Raw genomic sequence first — 23,128 nt, forward strand, 5'->3', positions numbered from 1 at the left:
AAAAACTCTCACTTTTGTACTCAGCATTAGCGTGATGCTGGCGGTGGTGGCCAAGTGGGCGACTGATGGAAAGTTAATCAAAAGATTTATTTTGATATTTCTTAGAAAATTTTCGAAAGACTGTTTTGAGATTTTTGGATTTTATTCTAGAATTATTATTGTAATGCAAACGATGTAAAAGGGAAACATAAAATAATGAAAATGCTGCTGCATGTTGCAAACATTTTTTTGACTTCTGTAAAAGTTCTCACTTTCAGAACATTATTAATTTTTAGACTGAAAAACTTTATAAATAATTTAATTCCTTGATGCGCAAGGAGTATTAATGACACGTAAAATGTCTTGAGTAGGACAGTCAGTGTATTGTTCCACCTAAACCATTGCAGAACAAATCTGGTCACTTAAACAATACTATATTTTAACTCATTGTTTTTTTTTTTCATTTCCTAACCTGTATGATACTGGAAATCTTCCTGGTGATTTGATCGTTTTCAAGATTTTTTCCAGGAATAAATAGTATAACATCGATTCTTGCAGGTAGCCTAGAATTTCGCAAATTTTCTCAGAGATTTATCCAGGCATACATCGAGTGATTTCAACAAGTAATTTTCGAAATATTCCTCAAGTAATTTTTCCAAAGGCAAATTCAAAATTCAAGACAATCGATAAACTCTACCAATAATTTCTATTTACCATTACTAATTTGTTCAAGGTTTTTTCCAAAAATCTTTCAGAGATTTTCGCGGCTTTTTTTAGTTGACTCTAGAGAAGTCTATTCAAAAATGCGATATGATTTTTCTCCAACGATTTAATTTGACATTTCCATTTAATTTGATAAAATTCTGTAAATACTTTCTTTAAAATATATTTAATTTTCAAGGTTACAGAAAATGTCAGATTGTTTATAAAATATAGCATTCATCAAATTTATTTGATCTACTATCTCTTCATTTCAGGCCTGGTAGCGAGTCACTATTTAGTGACTTGGTCACTATTTTCGTGTAAGTCACTATAAAGTCACTATTTTCAGGACTTTTCAACTAAAGTCACTTTTTCTGTTAAAAAGTCACTATTTTCAACTATTTTCAATGTCCTGAAATCTAGCTAGTAAGTAAAACAAGAGTTGATATTGAAAATAGTTAAAAATCAAGCTGGAGACAATAAAATGTCTAGTATGTAGTAGGTCTGTTGACAAATTCATCAATCATCTTTGTACAAAGATTGACTTTGATTATTAGTGTTGTCTAATTCATGTGACTTCACTTTAAACAGAAATGTGCGATGGCATTCTCGGCAATAACAAAAATTAATAGGTTTTTTTAACTGCTGGTAAAATTACTTAAGCATTTTTAGAAATCTTGCTGAAATCCTTGGCGGAGTTCATATTAAAATTTTCAGTCAGCAGGACACAAGGTTTTTAGTGTTGCTGCAATATGAATATATGTACTTATTTCTGAATTTCTTGCAGGATCTTCCGTATGATACATCTGGAAGTTCCTGGAAGAAATTTTGGCAGCATGAGTCTGATAACATTCTTTGCGGAATGTTTGACAAATGCAATCCTGAATAACAGTGGTTTAATCCTTTTAGAATACCTGGAATATTTTTTTACAATTCTCTTAAACAAGAATAACTCGGCTTTCGGAATATACTCGTTGTTTTGTAGAAGTCCTGATTTATAACAAAACTCCTTGAGAAATATCCAAGATGATATTTCCCAAAAATCTTGACTGTTTGTTTTTCGCAGACAAATTTAAACAACAGAAACTGTTTCTGATGTTTTGGTTTCATTTTGACAGATCATACATTTATAAAGGTTATTGAAAACGATAACTAATAACACTAGTTCCCTGAAAAGGAAGAAGGTAAATATGTACATTGAATGGCCTGATGAAGGAAAAAATATAACTATTCGATTGAACCTGCGACTACTCAACCTGAACTTTCTAGATTTGCAGATTATCTATTCATCAAAAAGCCCAATTACTTATCCCGTAATGCCACGAAGAATCCGCCAGGAAGTGAATGAACAAGCCTGTAAATATTTTGATAATTTCATCCTAGACTCTTTAAATGTGAGATACTTAAAAGAAATTTAAAATTCTGTTACAAGTTCATCTAACATTGCTTTGGATATTCAGAATGGTAGTCGATTTTTTTCCCTGTAATTTTTCAGATTTTTTCGAAGGAAGTAGGGGTAGGCGGGGCAATATGGACACCCTAAGGTTTTTGCCAACTTTACCTGGCAAGATGTCAAAAAAGTTTAGTTTTTTGATACATGTATCCTTTTAAAGTCTATTTGACATCTATTGCATAAGAATGCTCACGAAGAAAAATGATTTATCCACTTCACTTGTGTCAACGTGGTCAACACATCTACTTACGTTCATCTGCCTCTTGTCTATCTGGATCAATCCAGTTTGCATAATATATGCAGAAAATTGAATATACGTGCGATTTTGTACATTTTTTGGAATAGGCGTGAAAGTTTTCTTAACCCTCTAATACCCAATACCGCCTTTAGACGGGGTATAGTTTGAGCATTTTTGTTTCGTGGAAAATCAAAATTTTTATATTTTTGGCTGATATTTAGGACTGTTTTGTATATCTCAAAATGGTTTTTGGTGTATTTTAAAGCGTATTTACATTTTTTTTTTAATCATTGGAAAATTGATGTTTTAGTCACCTTCTGTTCATTGTTTATTTTGCATTTAATCACTGCAATTAGCATATTTTAATTTTTTCCCAAATCATTCTATCCTAGTTTTATAGTTCAAGGGAATCGAATACACTCTAAATTTATTTTCCTTAAAATTACACGGAAAATAAAATTTTCTATAAAAAAAACTTAAAATAAAAATATTTCAACAACAATCATAATATCTCAAAATGTTTTCATCTCAAAAAATCCGTACCCCAAATAGGCTTCCAGAAAAAATATAAAACTTTGGGGATGTTCAAAAATAAAAATTAGACAAATCAAAAACTGAAATTCACGAAATCGAGAATTGAAAAGAATCATCTTCCAAAACATGTTTAAGTCGATTTTAGATGACGAAAAATGATATTTAGATCAAAATAAAAAATGTGGGTATTAGAGGGTTTAAAAATATTTATTATGCGATACTCCAAAATTTTTGAATAAAGTACGTCCAATAATTCCACTAATATTTTGTTGTGTGCTTAAAGTCACTATTTAGTCACTATTTTGCTATCTGTAAGTCACTATTTGGTCACTATTTTCGAGAAATTGGTCACTAAATTAACTATTTTCATCATGTTTTGCTACCAGCCCTGTCATTTTCTACCTCTTCCCATCCTATTCCCACATCTTCCTATATCCTCTACCCCATCTATTTAATGTATCTGACACTTGTTGGGACTGGTAACGCCAGCGCCTGCCTGTGGAAGATCCCGGTGTGCTAATTCGGTGTAGGACATGTTAACGGGGGAGGCTTAGTAGGTCCACATCTGCCTACAAGCAGATGGGCTGACAGTTGTCGGCCTGGGTGTGGACTGAGCAATTACAATTACAATTACAGAAAATGTCAGATTGTTTATAAAATATAGCATTCATCAAATTTATTTTTCTATCATAGATGCTTCAACTACAAGGGACATTCGCCTCTGAACTTTCGCTTTGTTCGAGTTTTTAAATGCTTTTTTTTATTTGAAATGTAAATGACTTAACATGATACTTTTGAATGTTCGGACTTTTTTCAGCAGTCCACTCCCCGTAAGTTTAACTGTTTCTCCGTACCACTTAACACATTCAGAAAAGTAAGAAAATTGACAATAGTTACACTAGTTTACAAAATAAAACGAAAGTCGTGAACTTCTATCAGCGACCAAAGTTTTTTAAGCACAATTTAGTGCTGATTTCGAAACCACACTTCAAAAATTTTAAGTAGAACAGTTTTTGAGCTTTAGTTCAATATCGAGTTTAACACTTTTTTTAAATATGGAATTTACTAAAATTCTAATATCTTACATTTTGTTCAACTAATTTCAAAACTTTTTCTATAAATTAAAAGCTGAATACAATACCTTTCGATCTTCTGGTTTAGCGTCATATTGATGAAATTCAAGATATTGACAAGTTTATGGGACGATCTCCTTAAATTTTAGCAAAATTTTCAAAAAATATATGAAGAAATGTAATTTCTTACAGTAAAAAATACATAGAACTCAGGATATGATTCTACGCCAAAAATGATCATCAGCTTACCGAGTTCAAAAATGCTGTAAACTAGTGTAATTACAGTGTTCCAATGTTACCATATAAATCAGTTTGTATAAAACCGGGAAACATTTTTGAAGAACCGGGAAAAACCGGGAAATAACCGGGAATTTATTTTACCAAGTTGAGTGGCCACCCTGTTATTTCTAAGTTCATTCATAAATTTTCAGTAGGATGATTTTTTTTGTAGTAGGTATATTCGTTTGGGATTATCATGTCCATGTTTTTAGAGGATCCCATTTAGAATAACGACCAGCGTTTGGCCATTGCTTGAGATTAGGGAGAAAATTTGTTGTTAAATTCCTTGGGTCGACTTTGAAAATATGTCGCAACACTGGTATTTTACTGGTGAATCTTGAAGAAATCAATCTTCGTAAATGGATGGCTTCTTGTGCCAGCTGGAACAATAGTCAATACCAACTTTGCAGGGTTGTTGTCCAGCATTCTTGCAACGTGCCCTGCCCACCGTATCCTTGCGGCTTTGGCCACCTTCTGGATGCTGGGTTCGCCGTAAAGTGCAGCGAGCTCGTTGTTCATCCTTCTCTGCCACACACCGTTCTCCTGCACACCGCCGAAGATCGTCCTTAGCACGCGTCGCTCGTAAACTTCGAGTTCTTGCAGGTCCTCCTCGAGCATGGTTCATGTCTCGTTTCCGTAGAGGACCACCGGTCTTATAGCCTCGACTTCCGCTGATGATGCGCCCTTAAATTTCGCCTTTCATGTGAATGGGCCTTCCACTACTCCGGTAGCTGTTCGGTTTCCCAGATCCTGACTATCAGCCGATGCAGACAGGTGGCCAACTTTTCTGGGCCCATCTTGATGAGTGCAGCACTGCCATGAATCGCATATCAGTCCCATCTTTGCTGGATTTCCTATGCAAATGGGACTGATATGCGATTCACGGCAGAGCAGCGATACCATCCTCACCAGCTGCTTTGTTGGTTTTGAGCTGACGAATGGCATCCTTAACTTCTCTCAGCGTGGGAGTTGGTTCATTTCCATCCTCCGCTGCACTGGCGTCATCGTTTCCTCCGTCGCCGTGGTCTCCCGTGCCTACGTTCTCTACGCTATTGCTGCAGGTGCTGATTAAAATGCTGCTTCCACTTTTCGACCACCTCACGTCCGTCCGTCAAGAGGCCTCCTTCTTTATCCCTGCATATTTCGGCTCGCGGCACGAAGCTGTTGCGGGATGCGTTGAGCTTCTGATAGAACTTCCGTGTTTCTTGGGGACGGCACAGCAGTTCCATTTCTTCACACTCCGCTTCTTCCAGGCGGCGCTTTTTCACCCGAAAGAGGCGGGTCTGCTGTTTCCGCTTCTATTTGTAACGTTCCACGTTCTGTCGAGTCCCTTGCTGCAGCATTACCGCCCTCGCTGCGTTCTTCTTCTGATGATGATGATAATGATTTTGTTCTACCATCTATTGTAGCAAGGCAGCTGCCTATAGCACTGGAATAATCTGAAAAGCGATTTGATCAAGATTGTGCTGTTGTTAGTGATCAATCATTTTTCTGTATGAAGGGCCAAAAAGGGTTGTGCGGACCCGCAAGCAGAGACACGCGCGAAACTCGCGTCAGGGAAAAGAATCTCCGCTCTCGCTGCGTTCTTCTCCTCCAAAACCGTTCTGCACTCTTCGTCGAACCAGTGTAGAATTAGCATTTAAGTTAAAATACACATTAATAAAAACTAAAAAAAAATCTTCGTCGAACCATTCGTTCCGTCGATTCCGCTCCACGTACCCGATGGTGCTCTCGGTTGCGTCGTTGATGGCTGCTTTCACTGTACTCCAGCAGTCCTCTAGAGGGGCCTCATCGAGCTCGCCCTCGTCTGGCAACGTGGTCTCGAGATTCTGCGCGTATGCTGAGGCGACATCCGGTTGCTTCAGTCGCTCTAGATTGTACCGTGGCGGTCGCCGGTACCGTACATTGTTGATGACGGAGAGTTTTGGGCGCAGTTTGACCATCACCAGATAGTGGTCGGAGTCGATGTTGGCGCCACGATACTGCCGTAATTCTGCAAAGTGACGTAAGCGCCATTCAAAATGTCGATATTTGTTGGTATATTATATGTAATATCTGGTGTAAAAATAACACTGTGGTATGCCTGTTGTATTAGAATGCAAGATCTAGTCGTAATCTATCATCTATGGAAAGAAACTTAGGGGCGATTTCTTCACCCTGGCTTAAGCGTTAAGCCAGGTTTAACTGTATGGGTAAGCCTGGCTTACCGGTTAAGCCGAGGTGAAGAAATCGGCCCTTAGAGGATGAGCAAGAGTTTTATGCATAATAACCAAAAAATGGGCCAAAACTATCAATGTCGCTTACGTCACTTTGCAGAATTTGGGCAGGATAGGTCCTGATGTCGATAATGTCGGAGAGGTGCCGTCCGTCAATCAGAACGTGGTCGATTTAAGATTCCAGGTGTAACGATAAGGGAGGCTGTGTTGGAAAACGATGCTACGTATGACCATATTTTTGGAGGTGGCGAAATCAATGAGCCGTAGGCCGTTTTCGTTCGTCTGCTGGTGGGCGCTGAACTTACCAATCGTCGGTTTGAATTCCTCCTCCTGGCCGACCTGAGCGTTCAAATCTCCTATGATGATTTTGACGTCGTGGCTTGGGCAGCGATCGCTACTCTTCTTCGAGCTGCGCGTGAAATGCGTCCTTGTCATCATCAGTACTTCCGGAGTGTGGGCTGTGCACGTTTATTATGCTGAAGTTGAAGAATTGGCCCTTGATCCTCAACCTGCACATTCTTTCGTCGATCGGCCACCAACCGATCACGCGCCTCTGCTGAACACCCATCACTTTCATTGAGCATCGAACGAGTCATACGAAGTTGACGCACCAAATCTTCAAACCGCAACAGATGACCTCAAACCGATTCGCCGTCTTTCAACTGAAGTCTTGCAATCTGCCTCCTGATGAGCGTTTGCCCTCCCACCGATTTCTTCATGTAAGCTTCTAGACTCTTCCACATCGCATCCAATGTTCGACCGCAATGAAACTCCCCAACAGAGCCTTAGCTTTGCGATCGATTTCCGCATATTCCACCGTAGAGCCGGATCCGCTGGAGCTTCCAGAGCAAGTGCAAACATTCGACGTCTCCAGATACGTCTGAACTCTGACTGGCAGATATCGTCCCGTCATCCTTCCTACGTCTGCTTTCCTCAGCGTGGAGTTGCATCATTTTCGTCATTGGCTTCCTTTGCTACATTGACGCAGTCGTTTCCTCCATTGTCTTAGTTTCCCGTGCCTAAATTCTCCACTCTATTGAGATGCGCCTAAAGCGCTGCTTCCACCTTTCAATCACCTTACGCCCGTCCGTCAGGAGGCTCCCATTTTTATCCCTGCAGATTTCGGTTTGCAGTACAAAGCGGTTGCGGAATGCGTTGGTTTTATGGTAGAATTCTCGTATTTTTTTAGAACTGCACAGCTATGGCACTTACTTCCTCGCACAGGCGGCGTTTGTTCTTCCGAAAAAGATGCAGTTTCTGCTTCCGTTTGTAACGCTCCACGTTCTGCCGGGTTCCATGCTGCAGCATGAACGCCTGCGTTGCGTTCTTCATAATCTCTCTACATTCCTAGTTGACTCCGTCCGGTCCACGTACATGAATGGCAATGCTGAAATAACATCCGGTTGTTTCAGTTCCTCATAATTGTGGTGCGGCGTTCGCCATTATCGCGCATTGTTGATGGCGGCATGTTTTGGGCGCAGTTTGACCATCACCAGGTAGTGGTTAGAGTCGGTGTTAGTGCCACGATAGATCCTGACGTTGATAACGTTGATAAAGATGAAGAAATGCCGTACATCAATCATACATACATTTATTTGTTCAACGTCACATTTAAGACAAGACATAATCAACAATAGTACGCCACAATACTCGGTTTGTGGCTGCCGTTCTTCATCCTCGGTCGCGCCCAATGCTGGCCAGGTCACGCTCCACCTGGTCCGACCATCGTGCGCTCTGCGCTCCACGCCTCCTTGTGCCAACCGAATCAGTTGCAAACATCAGCTTTGCAGGGTTGTTGTCCGGCATTCTTGCAACATGCCCTGCCCACCGTATCCTTCCGGCTTTGGCCACCTTCTGGATGCTGGGTTCGACGTAAAGTACAGCGAGCTCGTGGTTCATCCTTCTCCGCCACACACCGTTCTCTTGCACGCCGCCGAAGATCGTCTTTAGCACGCGTCGCTCGAATACTCCGAATGCTTGCAGGTCCTCCTCGAACATGGTCCAGGTCTCGTGTCCGTAGAGGACCACCGGTCTTATTAGCGTTTTGTACATGGTTCATTTGGGGTCTCCAATTAGCCTAGTGGTTAAGGCTATGGATCGCCAATCCGGAGACGGCGGGTTCGATTCCCGTTCCGGTCGGAAAATTTTCTCGACTCCCTGGGCATAGAGTATCATTGTACTTGCCTCACAATATACTAATTCATGCAATGGCAGGCAAAGAAAGCCCTTCAATTAATAACTGTGGAAGTGCTCAAAGAACACTAAGTTGAAGCGAGGCAGGCCAAGTCCCAGTGCGGACGTAGAGCCATAAAGAAGAAGAAGAAGAACATGGTTCATTTGGTGCGTGGGTGATTCTTTTTCGACCGCAGTTTCTTCTGGAGCCCGTAGTAGGCCCGACTTCCGCTGATGATGCGCCTCCGTGTTTCACGGCTCACGTTGTTGTCAGCCGTCAGTAAGGATCCGAGGTAGACGAATTCCTCCACCACCTCGAAAGTATCCCCGTCTATCGTATCATTACTACCCAGACGGATCCGGTCGTGTTCGGTTCCGCCTACCACCAGTCCGACCTTTGCTGCTTCGCGTTTAAGGCGGGTGTACAGCTCTGCTACCGTTCCAAATGTTCTGGCAATAATGTCCATGTCGTCCGCAAAGCACACAAATTGACCGGATTTTGCGAAAATCGTTCCCCGGCTGTTGAGCCCGGCTCGTCGCATCACACCTTCCAGAGCGATGTTGAAGAGTAGGCATGAGAGTCCGTCATCTTGTCGCAGTCCCCGGCGATATTCGAATGAACTGGATAGTTCACCCGAAACCCTTACGCAGTTTTGCACACCGTCAGGGTGTCTACTACCTGGAAAAACCTGGAAAACCTGGAATTATCAGGGAATTTTACTCGACCTGGAAAAATCCTGGAATTCTCAGGGAATTCTGGTGACAATCAGGGAATTTCTGTGTTTATCATTTTATTACGAATTTCCAGTTAGAAATGCCTCAAAGCGAATAAAAATTTCGGCTGCGCCGCTTTTAACTGCCCGCTCGTTAAATATTCTTTATTAGATGAAATTAATATCTGACGTTGAAACTAACTTGTTTTTTCACCGCAATCTCCTATTTATGTTTTACCTAGGGTGACAATGGGTATTATCTGCAGGTTTGTTCTCTTCGTCATGGGGGGTTTTTGTCAGCCAAATTGCCTGAAACTTGGCTATATAATTCAGCTTAGTTGGGAAGGATTTGAGACCAACGAGTTCAATAGGTTTCAAAAAACCCCCAAAGACGAAGAGAACAAAACGGCCGAGAATAGGTATTTTCCCCTATTTCGGAAAACTGAGTCGACATGCTTTTATTATTAGAATTTTCAATTCTCTAATCTTTCAATCTATTGCAACGTATAATATTGGCTTAGCGACTTAAACTGTATAAGCTATTTTTCTTTTTTTTATCTGTATTAACGAGACTATTTTTCTTCATTTCCATGTGAATGAGCTTACTGTCTTGCAGAATTTATTGAGGTTTGCCTAACAAATTCGCAATCGCCTGTAACGCAATCCTGAAACTCTTGCAAAATATTATTGATCAATTGGAGCTTCTGGCGGAGTCGATGTTAGTATTTCTAGCGAACTGGAAGAATTTTAAAATATTTTTCTGACCATTTCTGAAATGTTTTTAGAACAACTCATAAATTATTATTAACAATGTTTGAAAGATTGTTCAACCCTTTCTTTCCCATAGTTGCTTCTGACCTCCACATATTTTAACAAACTCGGGAAAACCTATTTTCGATTGACATAATGCAATAGTTTTGTAACATAGTTACCAACTCATTAGTATATTCTAATTGCCAATTACTTGTTTCAAGAGTGAAACTATTGACAAGCAAAACTATTGAAGTACAATTTTTTTTTTCTATTAATTTTGAAAGTAGTCCATCTGTTTGTTCATATTTTTTTGGTAAAACGATGTTTTGACGTAAAGTAATTGTTCAAATTTGTTGTGGAGAAAAGAATTAAAATATTCTGAAGGAATTAAGAAATTCCTCTAGTTGAATTTATGTGGACATTTTTAAAATTTTCAAGTGTAACTGGCAGTTGTATTTGAAGTCAATTCTTTTGAAACTCTGAAAGGATTTTCTGACTGAATTCCATTAAACATATCTAACATTGTTGCTAGCAATTTCCATAAAAGGAAATATCGCTGGAGAAAAGAATCCAACGTGAAGGGTTTCTTTGAGGATTTGATTAAAAGCGTTAGCTGCAATTTTAAAAAGTCCGACAATATTTAAGAATGTTTGCACAGGAACTATTCGAAAGATTTTTTTGCTTGAACGGCCAAGCTTTCCTTTTATAAAAATATAGTGTAATTTCTTATTGTTTTCCTTGATAAATTCCAAAATTTTTAACAAATTATGCAGAAAATTCTTCTAAAGTATCGCCAGGATTGTATTAAGAATTCAATCAGAAAATCATCTCGTGCTTCCGTCCTAAATGCTGGTGGAATGTTCTCCTTAAATGTCATTATAGTTAAAACAAGAAATTTCCCGAAAAGTTGCGTTTCACGAATTTCTAGAAATCTGAAAACATGTTTAGTTTAGTCGATTTGTTAAACCTGGAATTATTTTCAAAAACCTGGAAAAATCCTGGAAATATCAGGGAAATTCATTTTCATAATTGAGTAGACACCCTGACCGTCCATCGTTGCTTTAATCAGTCTAATCAGCTTCCCAGGAAAGCCGTTTTCGTCCATGATTCTCCATAGCTCTGTACGGTCGATACTGTCGTATGTCGCTTTGAAGTCGATGAACAGGTGATGCGTTGGGACCTGGTATTCGCGGCATTTCTGGAGGGTTTGCCGTACGGTAAAGATCTGGTCCAGTTCGTATTATTCTATTGCTGATTTTCCGTTAGGGGCTGTTCATAAACCACGTAGACCAAAATTTGACCATCTCAGACCCTCCACCCCTCTCCCTCGTAGACTTTTGTCCATACAAAAAATTTTGAAAGACCCCCCCCCCCCCCTTCCCCCAAAAAGTCTACGTGGTTTATTAACGGCCCCTTAAAATGGTTTTTACGGCTGGCTCGAAGGGCCTGACACCAACCCCCTACTTTCCAGAGGACCATAGTGCACAGTTGAGCTTCCCTGGCACTCAGACGTTGATCTGCCGCTCCCAACATGGGGATCAGACGCTGTTGTGAGCCGCTCCTCCTGGAGAACAAACACTCAGGTTGACCCATCACCAGGTAGTGGTTAGAATCGGTGTTAGCGCCACCTCCGCAGTCATTCAGTACATCGGCAAGTAGGTATGCGGGTGCTCCCGATGAAATTAAGAGACCTTCTGTTCCACGTATCGAGTCTCCAATAGCAAGTCCTTTTCCGTCGCGTAGGACGTTGCCATTGGATCTGGTTCATAATATGTCTTGTTTTCTTTGAGCTGATTGTTAGTTTTACGTCTCCAACCTCCAACTTTCCGGGGGACCAGGGTGCACAGTTGTGTTTAGAGACCTTCCTTAGAGACCTAATAAAATGTATGTGCCTTTAAATTGACCCGCAGAAAAACACCATATGATTTTTGTTGATCAGCAGATCCTTTATTTCCAAATATATGAAATGTGTATAAATGTTATTTTTGTTGTATAATCAATAGCATCACTATTTGTTGGAAATGTGAGACAAAATATTCCCTAATAGAAAGTGTAGACTAATAGGATATCATACTCAATGAAATTAAAAATTATTCATATGGAGTTGTGTTGTTTCTTATTTACGCTTTAAAAAGTTCATTTTGGATCATTACAATATTAACCTACACAGCCGCTATGGAATGAATATTTGATTTATTTACTGCTAGGGGTAGGCGGGGCAATATGGACACCCTAAGGTTTTTGCCAATTTTACCTGGCAAGATGTCAAAAAAGTTTAGTTTTTTGATACATGTATCCTTTTAAAGTCTATTTAGCATCTATTGCATAAGAATGCTCACGAAGAAAAATGATTTATCCACTTCAAAAAATGTTATGAAAAATGTTAGTTTTTCATGACCGTCTTCAAGCATACGGGGCAGAATGGACACCCCCATGGGGCATTATGGACACCATGAGACTTCTACGAATTTCGTACATTATTTACACCTATAAAGTAATTTCATTACGAAACAACTATTATGGATGAATAATACACCGAAGTAGTTCATTTGTGTTCAGTTAATTTAATTTCAGGCTGTTTTGGATAAAGCTTCGTTTTTGTCGGCATGTACAGCTGTGCCTAGAACAACTATTTTCCACTGCTGTCATTTTTTGACCAATTTGTTTCACCCTATGTCTACTATAGTGAACTTTTAACCGAAAATATACTGAAATCGAAGAATTTGGTTGGTTTGTGATTTAGGTTATGTTTTTCCCTTGCAGCTTCTTTCAAAATGGTGAGTGTCCATTTTGCCCCGGCAGCAGAAGATATTTCCAAACTTGATTTTTGATATAATAAAGAAGAAAATATAAACATGTTAAGCATGTAGATACAGCAAAACTACTTGCATGTGTTCTAGAAATATCAGGTTTTAATCGGCCTGCAATAAATTAATCACTAAACCTTATTTTAGATGGTGTGAAAATTATAATTTCCATTCACAAAAAACGGAGGACGCAACTTTTTCGTGTAAAATAAAGTATAATTTTAATTTCGAATGTTTCTTTCCTGAAACTACGTTTTAGACAAATGGACTATATTCTCCATTCATTATAAGTTCAAAAAAGTTCGCATATTTCAAAATATTGAGGGTGTCCATTCTGCCCCGGGTGTCCATAATGCCCCGCCTACCCCTACAACTTCAACACAAGTGTCGCACGGGCTGGTTAAACACTGTTAAACATACTTGATCCTATTCTTAAAAATTACCTCACTCACACTGAAATAAAAAAAGTTACTTGATTAAACAATCTACAGACACATTCCACGCGTTACGTTTTGCGCGAGAATCAAACTTTTGCTTCCAAAAATGGTTATGTTGTTAAATACATGCCAACCAGTATATCAAACGATCAGATTTGATTAGAAGATTCATTTCATGCATTGTAAATGAAAATTTGAACATTTAACTTAAAGAAATATCGAGAAATAGAGCGTAACGGGACACCATCGTAAAAAACGACAAATTTTAGCTTAACGCCAAGAAATTAGCTACTTTCACGAAACATTTTTCAAAGTTTTAAATACTATTCGAATAATATAAGTAATTATCTTCATTTTGGTGCAAAAAGAATCAAAATTGACAGCTGGAGCGCTGAAATATCGTGCAACGAAGTTCAAAAACCGCGGTGTAGAAGTGCGTGGAATGTGTCTACAACGCAAATGTAACGGATAGAACCGTCCATAATCAGTGCGGTGGCCTGGCCGGCCTGAGATTCGAAGCGATTGGGGAGTTGACGTATAGATAGCGTCACCGTAGCCTTCTGTGTTGAAAACCTTAGAGCCTTAGCACGTTTCTTTTTATGCTTTTCATTTTCAAATGAGCCTCTCGTAATGATCCATTCGCTATCTTCATGGTTCTAATTCTATATTTGATTGAATGTGAGATCAGGTAACATAAGCTTAGGTATGTTGATTGAAGGGATGGCATATCTTAGTCTTTTTAGTCATGGTAAAATCGTCAAACCAGCATTTCCTCCACTTGTCCAACTGCCAAGGGTTTGCTAACAAGCTCTATTCTTCCGCGTCTTCAATTAGTTCATAGATGAACATCTCTATGAACCGTGTGATCCCCTCTAGGCAGGTTCTCTTGCCGGATTCCTCGAGTGGGTCTGTTGATTCTAGCCAGAGAGCAATTCCTTCCTTTAGTATATCGTTATAGAGTATTCCCTCCATTATGGTTTGCAGAAGATTCTGCGGGTGTTCCAGCTCGACCATCAATCGCTGGATTGCATACATTGCATTCAGTTCCCTTTCAGGTTGACCGTCGATGTACTTCTGGAGGATTGGGAACCACTTAATGAATTCACTTTCGTTCAGTGTTGCTTTGTCTTCGATACAGTGTTCAATCACGGCCCTCGTAATGGTTCGGATAAATTCATTGGAGGCCTTACGTTGTCGACTAACGTAACGGGACAGCCAGTTGTAGATCTGCAAAAACTTGACATTCGCTTTCAATAAATATTGAACATGGTTACAAACGGCTTCCATGCTCAAGTCCTCGAACAGGTATCCAAGGTTGGCATCAGTCAAGTATTGTGCAGCCGTTTCAGGGCTGCCAATTTTAATGAAATCGGTTAGACTCAGGAATGAATCGTACCACAGCATGATGGTCGCATCCTTACCGTAAAGGGCTTCGTATTGGAGAAGAAGTTCTTTCAACAGCGTAGCACCGGATCTCTGTAGGACGCATTGGGCCGCATTCCGGACATTGCTCAAGGTGATGTATCGCTGCTTCAGGAGCGTCACATAGAACGAGGCAAGGTTCTCGTACAGCTGTGGTATATCGCCGATCAGATCGTCGGCCATGTAAAACATTTCCTCGAGGGCATGCAAGTAGTCGGCCTTGGCGATGACCTTCTGTTCGAACATCTCGGATATGACAAGAGCAACCAAATCACGCAATCTGGAATCCCGATCGATGTTGTCCAGAAACAGTTGACTAATGGCTGCATGGTAGTATTTGGGCTCGATGTCAAGATCCTTGAATACTTGGACAATTACTACGGTGTCCGTTTCATCGTCTTGAAGATTGATGTACCTTGAGAATTGATGTATCTTTGCTTCGGTTTCCTCGTCGGGAGTTGGGAAGTTTGTCCGGATCGTAGCACTGCCACTGCTACATGGTAGCGGATCGGTCGATTGTGGAAATTGTCCGTGCTGTGACGATCGTCCCTGCATCGATGAAGATTGTTGTTGTTGGCAACTCGTCGAACTGCTACCTGCACTGCACTGGTTCGCTTCGTTGTCCACATTGCTGGAAATACTGAAATACTGAGTCAACAGATCACACAATTCTTTGTACGACTTCTGGACGGGTGTTTTCGGTTGGCAGAGACCGCGGAGTAGCGTGTATGTCTTGGAATCACAGTCATCGATGAACATCGTTTTCTTCATGCCTTCTTCTACACTATACACCATAAAATGCTGCTCCAGCTTTTTCTTGTAGTCGTCCCATGTTTCCTTTTCCCAGTTGAAACTCCGGAACGGCAATATATGATCCATGGCCATTTCGTACGCGATTATGCTTGTGTCCCCGTCGACAATAAAATTAACAAAACTTTTACCGGACGAATGAAAAACTAAACACGAAATTACTTCCTATCAGAGAAAACAGGTACACAAGCGGGTAACATTCTTCTTTTTGATGCCAGTTTTAGAGATGGTTTAGGAAAGGGTTGCCGATTTCAATCTGTTTGACTTCGTAAAAATCTGTTTCATGTTCATCCGTATGACAATTTCTGCCTAAATCCTGTATGACACCAATCATTCCAGTAAATATGATTCCGTAATAAAAAACGGTATAAATTTTGTATCAATAAAAAAAGTGTTAACTATTCTATATATTCAGCTGCGCAAAAATCGGTATTGTTACAGAAAAATTAGCATACGTGGCATCACTGTTATATACAAAATAGGAAGAGTGGAAAGGAGAAAAGATAGTTCGTTTGTTTGTGTGATATTTTTACCTGATACACTCAGGTTACAACTACACCGAAAAAAGCGAGCTATCACGAACACAGCCTCGCGCACAGGCTCGATATCAGGACAAGAAACACTACAGATACCGTCGTGCGGGGCTTCTTTATACACTTTTTCATGGTTTTTCAACTTTATGACATTATAACTCCCAGACTAGTGAATGAATTTCCGCAATTTTTATACACAATAATTGTGAGTATGTATGTAGGATGTATGCAAAATTTGAGCTAAATCCATCAATAAACAAAAAAGTTGTTCATATACCAATTGGACACATCTCATATAGAACCGGGTGGGGGCTACTTTGGACATTTCAGGCCAAACATGTCTAAAGGTCCTATCTGCAGAAGAGAGGCTCTCTTTGGTTTCCCTCTCTTTCGTTAATATCTCAGCTGTTCATTTGTATTATGATTGTCTCCTTGCATTGAACGATGGTTAAAACGAGCGTCTTTTGATTTGTACCGTCAAACGGGGTTACTTGCAACAGCGGTGTAACTTGCAACACGATGACATACACTAAATGTGAAGCATTTTCTAATAATAATGAAAACCAGTATGCCCTTCTATTTCGGTTATAGAGATTATGTATATCAAAGATCGATTTAGTATATATAAAAATTAGCTTTGTTTCTTTGTTTATGGTTTAGCTACACTGTTAAAACGGATTGCTCATTTTATGCCATAAAAACAAGTATGAAAATCGTGCTTGACCTCTCCTTTATGGTAAGTGCGATAAGTCTGATGACCTTGCTTGCAGTTAGGGTACCTAATAGTAAGCTTAGCTAAACGATAAAAGTTTGATAAATTTATCAACTAAGTAATGCAAAAAATCATTTTTATATTCGATAACCACTATGGGGTAACTTGCAACATTTGAATTTGACGAAACCTTCTATTATTTATCTTCATTTTACGATATATTTGACAGAAATAATCGAAATGGATCATTTATTGATTACGTAACGCGTTCATTTTCAAACGACAATTCATTTTGGTTCAATTTTTGTTTATGAACGCTGTAAAGCAATCACCAACATCAATTCTGCATATAGATGGAGTAAATTATTTCAATTTAATACCCAAATTAGCGAGTTTGACATTTACAAAGTAGAATAGGTGCGTTTCAATCATGTTAATTTAGCTGAAATTGCCAAACACCACTTCAAACTGAAAACTACTTGAAGATGACTCACTCTACCTTTTCAAGAAATGACAATCATCATTGTTGACATTTTGTAATGAGTGCTAAGTCACGAGAATCATATATATTTTGTGTTTGAGGGACGTGAGACCTGTTGCTAAACGATATAAGGTACACCGGGGCAAGTTGAAACGGATGGGGCAAGATGAAACATGATGTTTTGAAATGCATTTCAATACAATCTGGAAATTTATCCTTCGCTAAAAGATTGTTTGAATCAAAAACTATGTGTTATGGCGATCGAACTGTTTATCATCATTGAAAAACATCATGTTAACCCACTGTTTCATCTTGCCCCATCCGTTTCAACTTGCCCCGGTGTACCTTACTCTCGTTTGCAATAACTATCAATCATTTCATGAAAAATTATATGTCAATTGGTTAGTGTACATCTTTTCATGGTATGTTTCATACATAACATCAAAAATTTACAATACGACTAAATACTAGAATGTTAGTGCTGTTTAATGATAGCTAACTTAGCTTCATGTTCTATGTTGCAAGTTACCCCACAGATGGGGAAACTTGCAACAAGCATGTATTTCGCACCTCCTGATTAGGTGGCAACGTATTTCGATGAACCAAGTGCTGCAGAGTATTCTACTCGGGGTAATTAGCGTACACGATGCTTCACATGATGTTTCAAATGTTTAGATTTTCAATGATATTGCTTCAAAGTCGAAAAGTGTTGCAAGTTACCCCATTTGACGGTACTGCAAAAATAGTTGAAAAGTGTACCATTACATTGCAATAATTGAAAGAGAAAGCAACCAAAGAGAGCCTCTCAAATGCAGATAGGACCTATTGAAATGTTTGGCCTGATTTTTATCTATAACAAAACTGCATTTCAAATTCGAAGTTTTTTTGGAAAACTACATTGTACCAATACTGTAGTATACTGTATCATACATAATTTCAATAAAACTATGCGTTTTAAGATGGTTCTGTGCTACCTTTGGTATTATGAGCAGCGTGATATTGCTATATAGATAGCCTGAAAAAAGGGACCATCAATCCTTTATTTGGACGAAACGGTCATTTATAACGTATAACGATACAAATATTCGATTGTATATGCTACGTTGATACATTTTGAATGAATTGATCAACCCTTTGAAATTTATGAACTGTAGAAACAATGCCTACGGACCAAATGTTCTGATACGTTATGTATATTTATTGGTTTATTCGATGTTTTTTCGCGTCCTGACAAGCAATAAACGGTCTGTTTAAAAAATAATTTCAACCAAATGAAGGGAAAACTATTGCTTTATAATAGTTTCTAAGACATCAAACAGATTTGAACCATATTTTGAATTCAAAAAATCCATATTCAAAAGTGTCCAAAGTAGCCCCGCATTTCAAAAGTAGCCCCGCACGACGGTAACTACAGTTTTGAAAATTGAAACATTTTATCAGTTTAACGAATAAACATGATTATTTTTGTTTCAAATGAACAAAATTTGTCTCCGTGTTTAAGTTTGGGGCACCCTAACTACCATACTGTAGGAGTTTTAGTAGGCTACATTAGCGGAGCCAGCATTTTCTTTTTCTTACTCACTCTCCTAAACATACACGAGAAAGAAACAGATGGAAGAGGGGGCAGCTTGCCTTCTCTTTCATCTCGCTCATTTTCCTGCATGTTTAGGAGAGTGAGTAAGAAAAAAGAAAAAGCTGGCTCCGCTAATGGTAGACTATGATGAGCAGAATACTCCATTGCACGGTGACGTCATCAAGAAATCGCTCCCTTTCTCTCCTACGAAAAATTAGAAAACAACAGGACCCACACCTGTCAAATTTGACAGGTACTGGTCCTGTTGTTTTCAAACTCTCTGAAAGAGCGAAAGAGATAGAATTTCGCCGTGAAGTGGTCTATAGGGTCATTCGATGTAATGTCAGATCATTCAATCTCGAGTCGTCAAATAAATGAGACGTATCTATTGTTCAAGCCCTCTGTATTTGCAATTATGTACTTCAATTGGTAGGCCTTGCCGTTTCAAAAACTGTATTATGTCATGATAAAGAACACCGTAGTACGAACTACACGTCTTTCTTTATAAGTCCCTACAATACGAATTTCAAACAACGTAGTACCACCGAAATGTTAACGTATTTAGGTTAAAAAGTTAATATAGGTTAAAAAGAGCATCGTGGCACTCCATAGCATAAAACCAGCTGTTAGCAAGTCATTAAAAATGTGAACGATGGAAATGAGTTGAGTGTGACGTCCGTTTGTCTGTGCTTACACTAATAGGTATGTGTTTTCATTGCTCTACAACGTTACTGTTTGTGTTTACATTTTTTTTTTATCTCTACCCCGACAAAACTACCTCTTCTTCTAAATATCAACAGAAATATTGGGGTCTTCAGGTAACAATTCACGAACACCATCGCTACGTTTACGTGTTACAGGTATGTTCCGTTTTTGTCACTATCCGTTATTATCACTATCCGTTTTTGTCACTATCCGATTTCGTCAACATTTCATTCCGTTTTTGTCAACACTAAAGTTTTTGTCGAATTTGTTGCCTCAAACACGAGTTATTTATAGTTTAACATCAATCTTGAGGCAATGCATTCATGAGTGAATTAGAAGCAACCACCAATGACGACATAGAAGACGTATACGCTACAATAGCATTGAACACCAAATTCAGCTGTAGATAATGTTGATTCATGCTTTCTCTCACGCATAATTTTACTTCTTATTTGAACATGAGAAAAATTACACCAATAGTCCGATAGAAAAATTACTCTAGCTCTACGTACCAACTGGAACTTGGCCTGTCTCTTCAAGTGTTCTTCGAGCACTTAAAAAGTTTGGGGTTTTGCCCGTCATTGCCTGAATTTTAACACTAAAATCTTTTTTACAAGTGCAATAAATTCCACGCAGTTTTTTACACGATTTTCTTGAAAATGCGCGATGTGCTGAATTCTTCTCTTCTGGTCGCTATTTCTTGTCGACGGGGCTCAAATTTCAACCAGAGATCTCTCTTGTCATCCTTGATACCCTGTCCAAATTTTCCCGTCTGGAACTGCTATATTCACTAGGTAAACTGGAGATTCCAATAGATTTTTTCCGGGATTTAATCTTTCGATTGCTCTAAAAATGCAATCTTGGTTTCCTTCAGTAATTTCTAGTAACGATTCTACCTTGTATTCCTCCAGATTATTTAATAGATTTCTTCTGAGATATCGTATGGAAATAATTCAGAAGTTTCTTTAGGAGAATTAGGAGTTAAGTCTTCCAGAAATAAGTTTCTCTAGAGTAGTCTAGGAGCTTGACAAACGATCTGAGGATTTCTCCAGCAACTACTGAAGGGTTCCCAGAAGAATCTAAGGATTCCCAAAAAATCCCAAAGAAATCCCATCAATTCTGAACTTATCCAGGATTCCTAAAAGGAATTTCTCAAGGTTTCCCACTAGAAAATTCTGGAAGATTCTCAGGAATAACTCCCGGAGATTTCTACACAGAACATCAGGAGGACTCCCTGAATAAATATCTGGAGCGTTTAAGGAAAGAATTCCTGGAAGATTACAAGACTAAACTACTGGGATATTCCCAGGAAACGCAGTAAGAAGTCGGGGAGAATTATTATTATATTATCTTTTTTAACGAGATTATCAGCCCAAGGCTGGTTATCTACTATTCATAGGGATATAACAAATATGAAAGATAGAATCCTCTTGGAAGTATTCATAATGAAAGTTCCAGTAGGTGTAGGTGTTTCTACTGCACATAAATACCAAAACAAAGTCCTGTAGGAATCCTAATAAGAAATTTTTGGATGAAGGACATTCCAGGGAAAAATATCGTAGGAAACTCTTCAAAGAATCCAAGAAAGGACTTCTGATGAAATTCTAGAAAAAAAAGTTGAAGGAATCCCAGAAATTAATTTTTGAGGAACCCCAGAATGAACCCCTGGAGAAATATCAGAAAAATGTTCTGGAGGGATTTCAAAAAGTAATATTGGAAGAATTCCCGCAGGAAATTCTGAAGAAACGGAGATGCTCCTATATTTCAAAAGTAAAATCTTGGTGAATCTCCAAAGCAACTCGAGTTGGATTAATTTCAACAGGATGTCTAGGTTAAATCCCAAAATGATTTTCTTAGCCCACCTTGTGCATTAGGGCCATTCTAAATCCAAACTGTACACTACGTCAGCGAGCTGTTCCCATCATAATGCATAAGGAAGGCTAATAAATTCCATTTCCTGGTGGAATATTTAAAGGGATCCCCAAAGAAACCCCAGGAGAAATTAAAAAAAAAGACATCTTGGTTGGTCCGACAAGGAATTTTTGAAGAAATCATAAGGGATAAAACTTCTTTTCTCTAGAAATTTTTATCGAATTCCAAAAGATAAACAATCGGCATGGTACAAGGTAACCTAGAAGCATTCTGGAGGAACTTCTTGGGAAACCAATATGCTGGAGAAGTTACAATTGCTTGCTTAGAAAAATTCCTGGAGATTTCCTAAAAGTATCCTAGACGAAGCTTGTAGATAGGGATCTGTGAAGAAATGCCTTCCAGAAGGAAGTAAACATATCCTTTTTTGTATGGATATCGAAATTATGTTCCTGGAGATTAATAATTCCTGGAAGTACACAGATAAAAATAATGAGATTTACACGTCATGTAAACTTCATGTTAGTCATGTTAACTTATTGTTATGATGGTTTACATGATATATCATGTAAATTTGTGTTATATGTCATGTAAACACTCAGAGTCATGCTGAATTACATGACATATAATAGAAGTTTACATGAAATTTCATGAATTTTACAATATATGTCATGTAAACTTCTGTGATATCCTACGCTCCAATTATGTGCATCATATGTCACAGAATTTTACACTCTTTTTTCGATCTGTGTATGTCATATTTTAAAACGTCGATCCGGGTACTAGAACTGTAATATGTGTCATTCTTGCGTTCAACGAAAATAAATTTCACAAAATGTGGTCACAAATGTCACAAAACTGTAATTTGAACTGGTTGCAGATGTGCTAAAATTAATGTCTTTAACAATTAAATTTCATAGTAAACAGCATATTTTTACTTTTGGAATGTATTCTACAGTAAAATTTCCAATTCATATTAACATGTTGCAAAATATTTTGTCAAAGAAAATTATTCCGTTTTTATCACTATTCCGTTTTTGTCAACTGAAAATCACGGACCGTGTTGATAAAAACGGAACATACCTGTAATACATTTTTATATCGGCGCCAACATTTCAAAAGGGTGTAACTGCTTTTGTGAACACACATACGAACGTAAATGTGCATTCCCGTTTACGCCAACAAAACCAAATGGGATAGGCTATACGGACTCAAACGATTCAAATACATTCGAAAGTAAAAACGTCCATAAATGAGAATGAGGGTGATAATTTTCTTACACAGTTGAGGGGTGTCCATTAATTACGTAAGGGTTTATGCAGGGAGTTGGGGTTTGAGAAGTGTAACGCTCTATACAAAAATATTTAGGTTCTCATACAAAAATTCTAACAAAAGGGTTATGGTGTGTCGAAAAATCAGGATCGTTATATTCTGATCCGTATAGATTAGGGTGGCCCACACTTATATGAAAAACAAAAATTTCGAAAAATGCCAAGTCTTACCTCCTCAATCAGTTGTTTTGGACTCCCAGAAGCTACGTTCAAAATTTGAGCAAAATCGGTTGAGCCTAAGGGGGCGCTCAAAACGCTTGAAGTTTGTATGGGAAAACTTGGCCAAATGTATGCAGAAATTTTAAGTTTTCGAATTTTGCCGCTAGGTGGCGCTGT

The 23,128-nt window shown here is 38.7% G+C and overlaps 2 protein-coding genes across 2 annotated transcripts in view; both read right to left on the reverse strand.

Annotated features, from left to right (window-relative positions):
- Positions 1-23,128, reverse strand: part of LOC109411226 (probable 4-coumarate--CoA ligase 1) — an 82,786-nt gene that overhangs the window by 5,367 nt on the left and 54,291 nt on the right. The gene's annotated exons all lie outside the window — the stretch shown is intronic.
- On the reverse strand, positions 14,435-17,066 carry LOC109411227 (uncharacterized). The gene is made up of 2 exons (XM_019684737.3): positions 14,778-17,066; positions 14,435-14,707 (listed from the first exon to the last, which is right to left on the reverse strand). The coding sequence occupies exons 1-2, from the start codon at positions 15,661-15,663 to the stop codon at positions 14,682-14,684; spliced, it is 912 nt and encodes a 303-aa protein (XP_019540282.3). The 5' UTR covers positions 15,664-17,066; the 3' UTR covers positions 14,435-14,681.

The sequence above is a fragment of the Aedes albopictus genome, chromosome 3 (assembly GCF_035046485.1).
Source record: "Aedes albopictus strain Foshan chromosome 3, AalbF5, whole genome shotgun sequence".
NCBI lineage: Eukaryota > Metazoa > Arthropoda > Insecta > Diptera > Culicidae > Aedes > Aedes albopictus.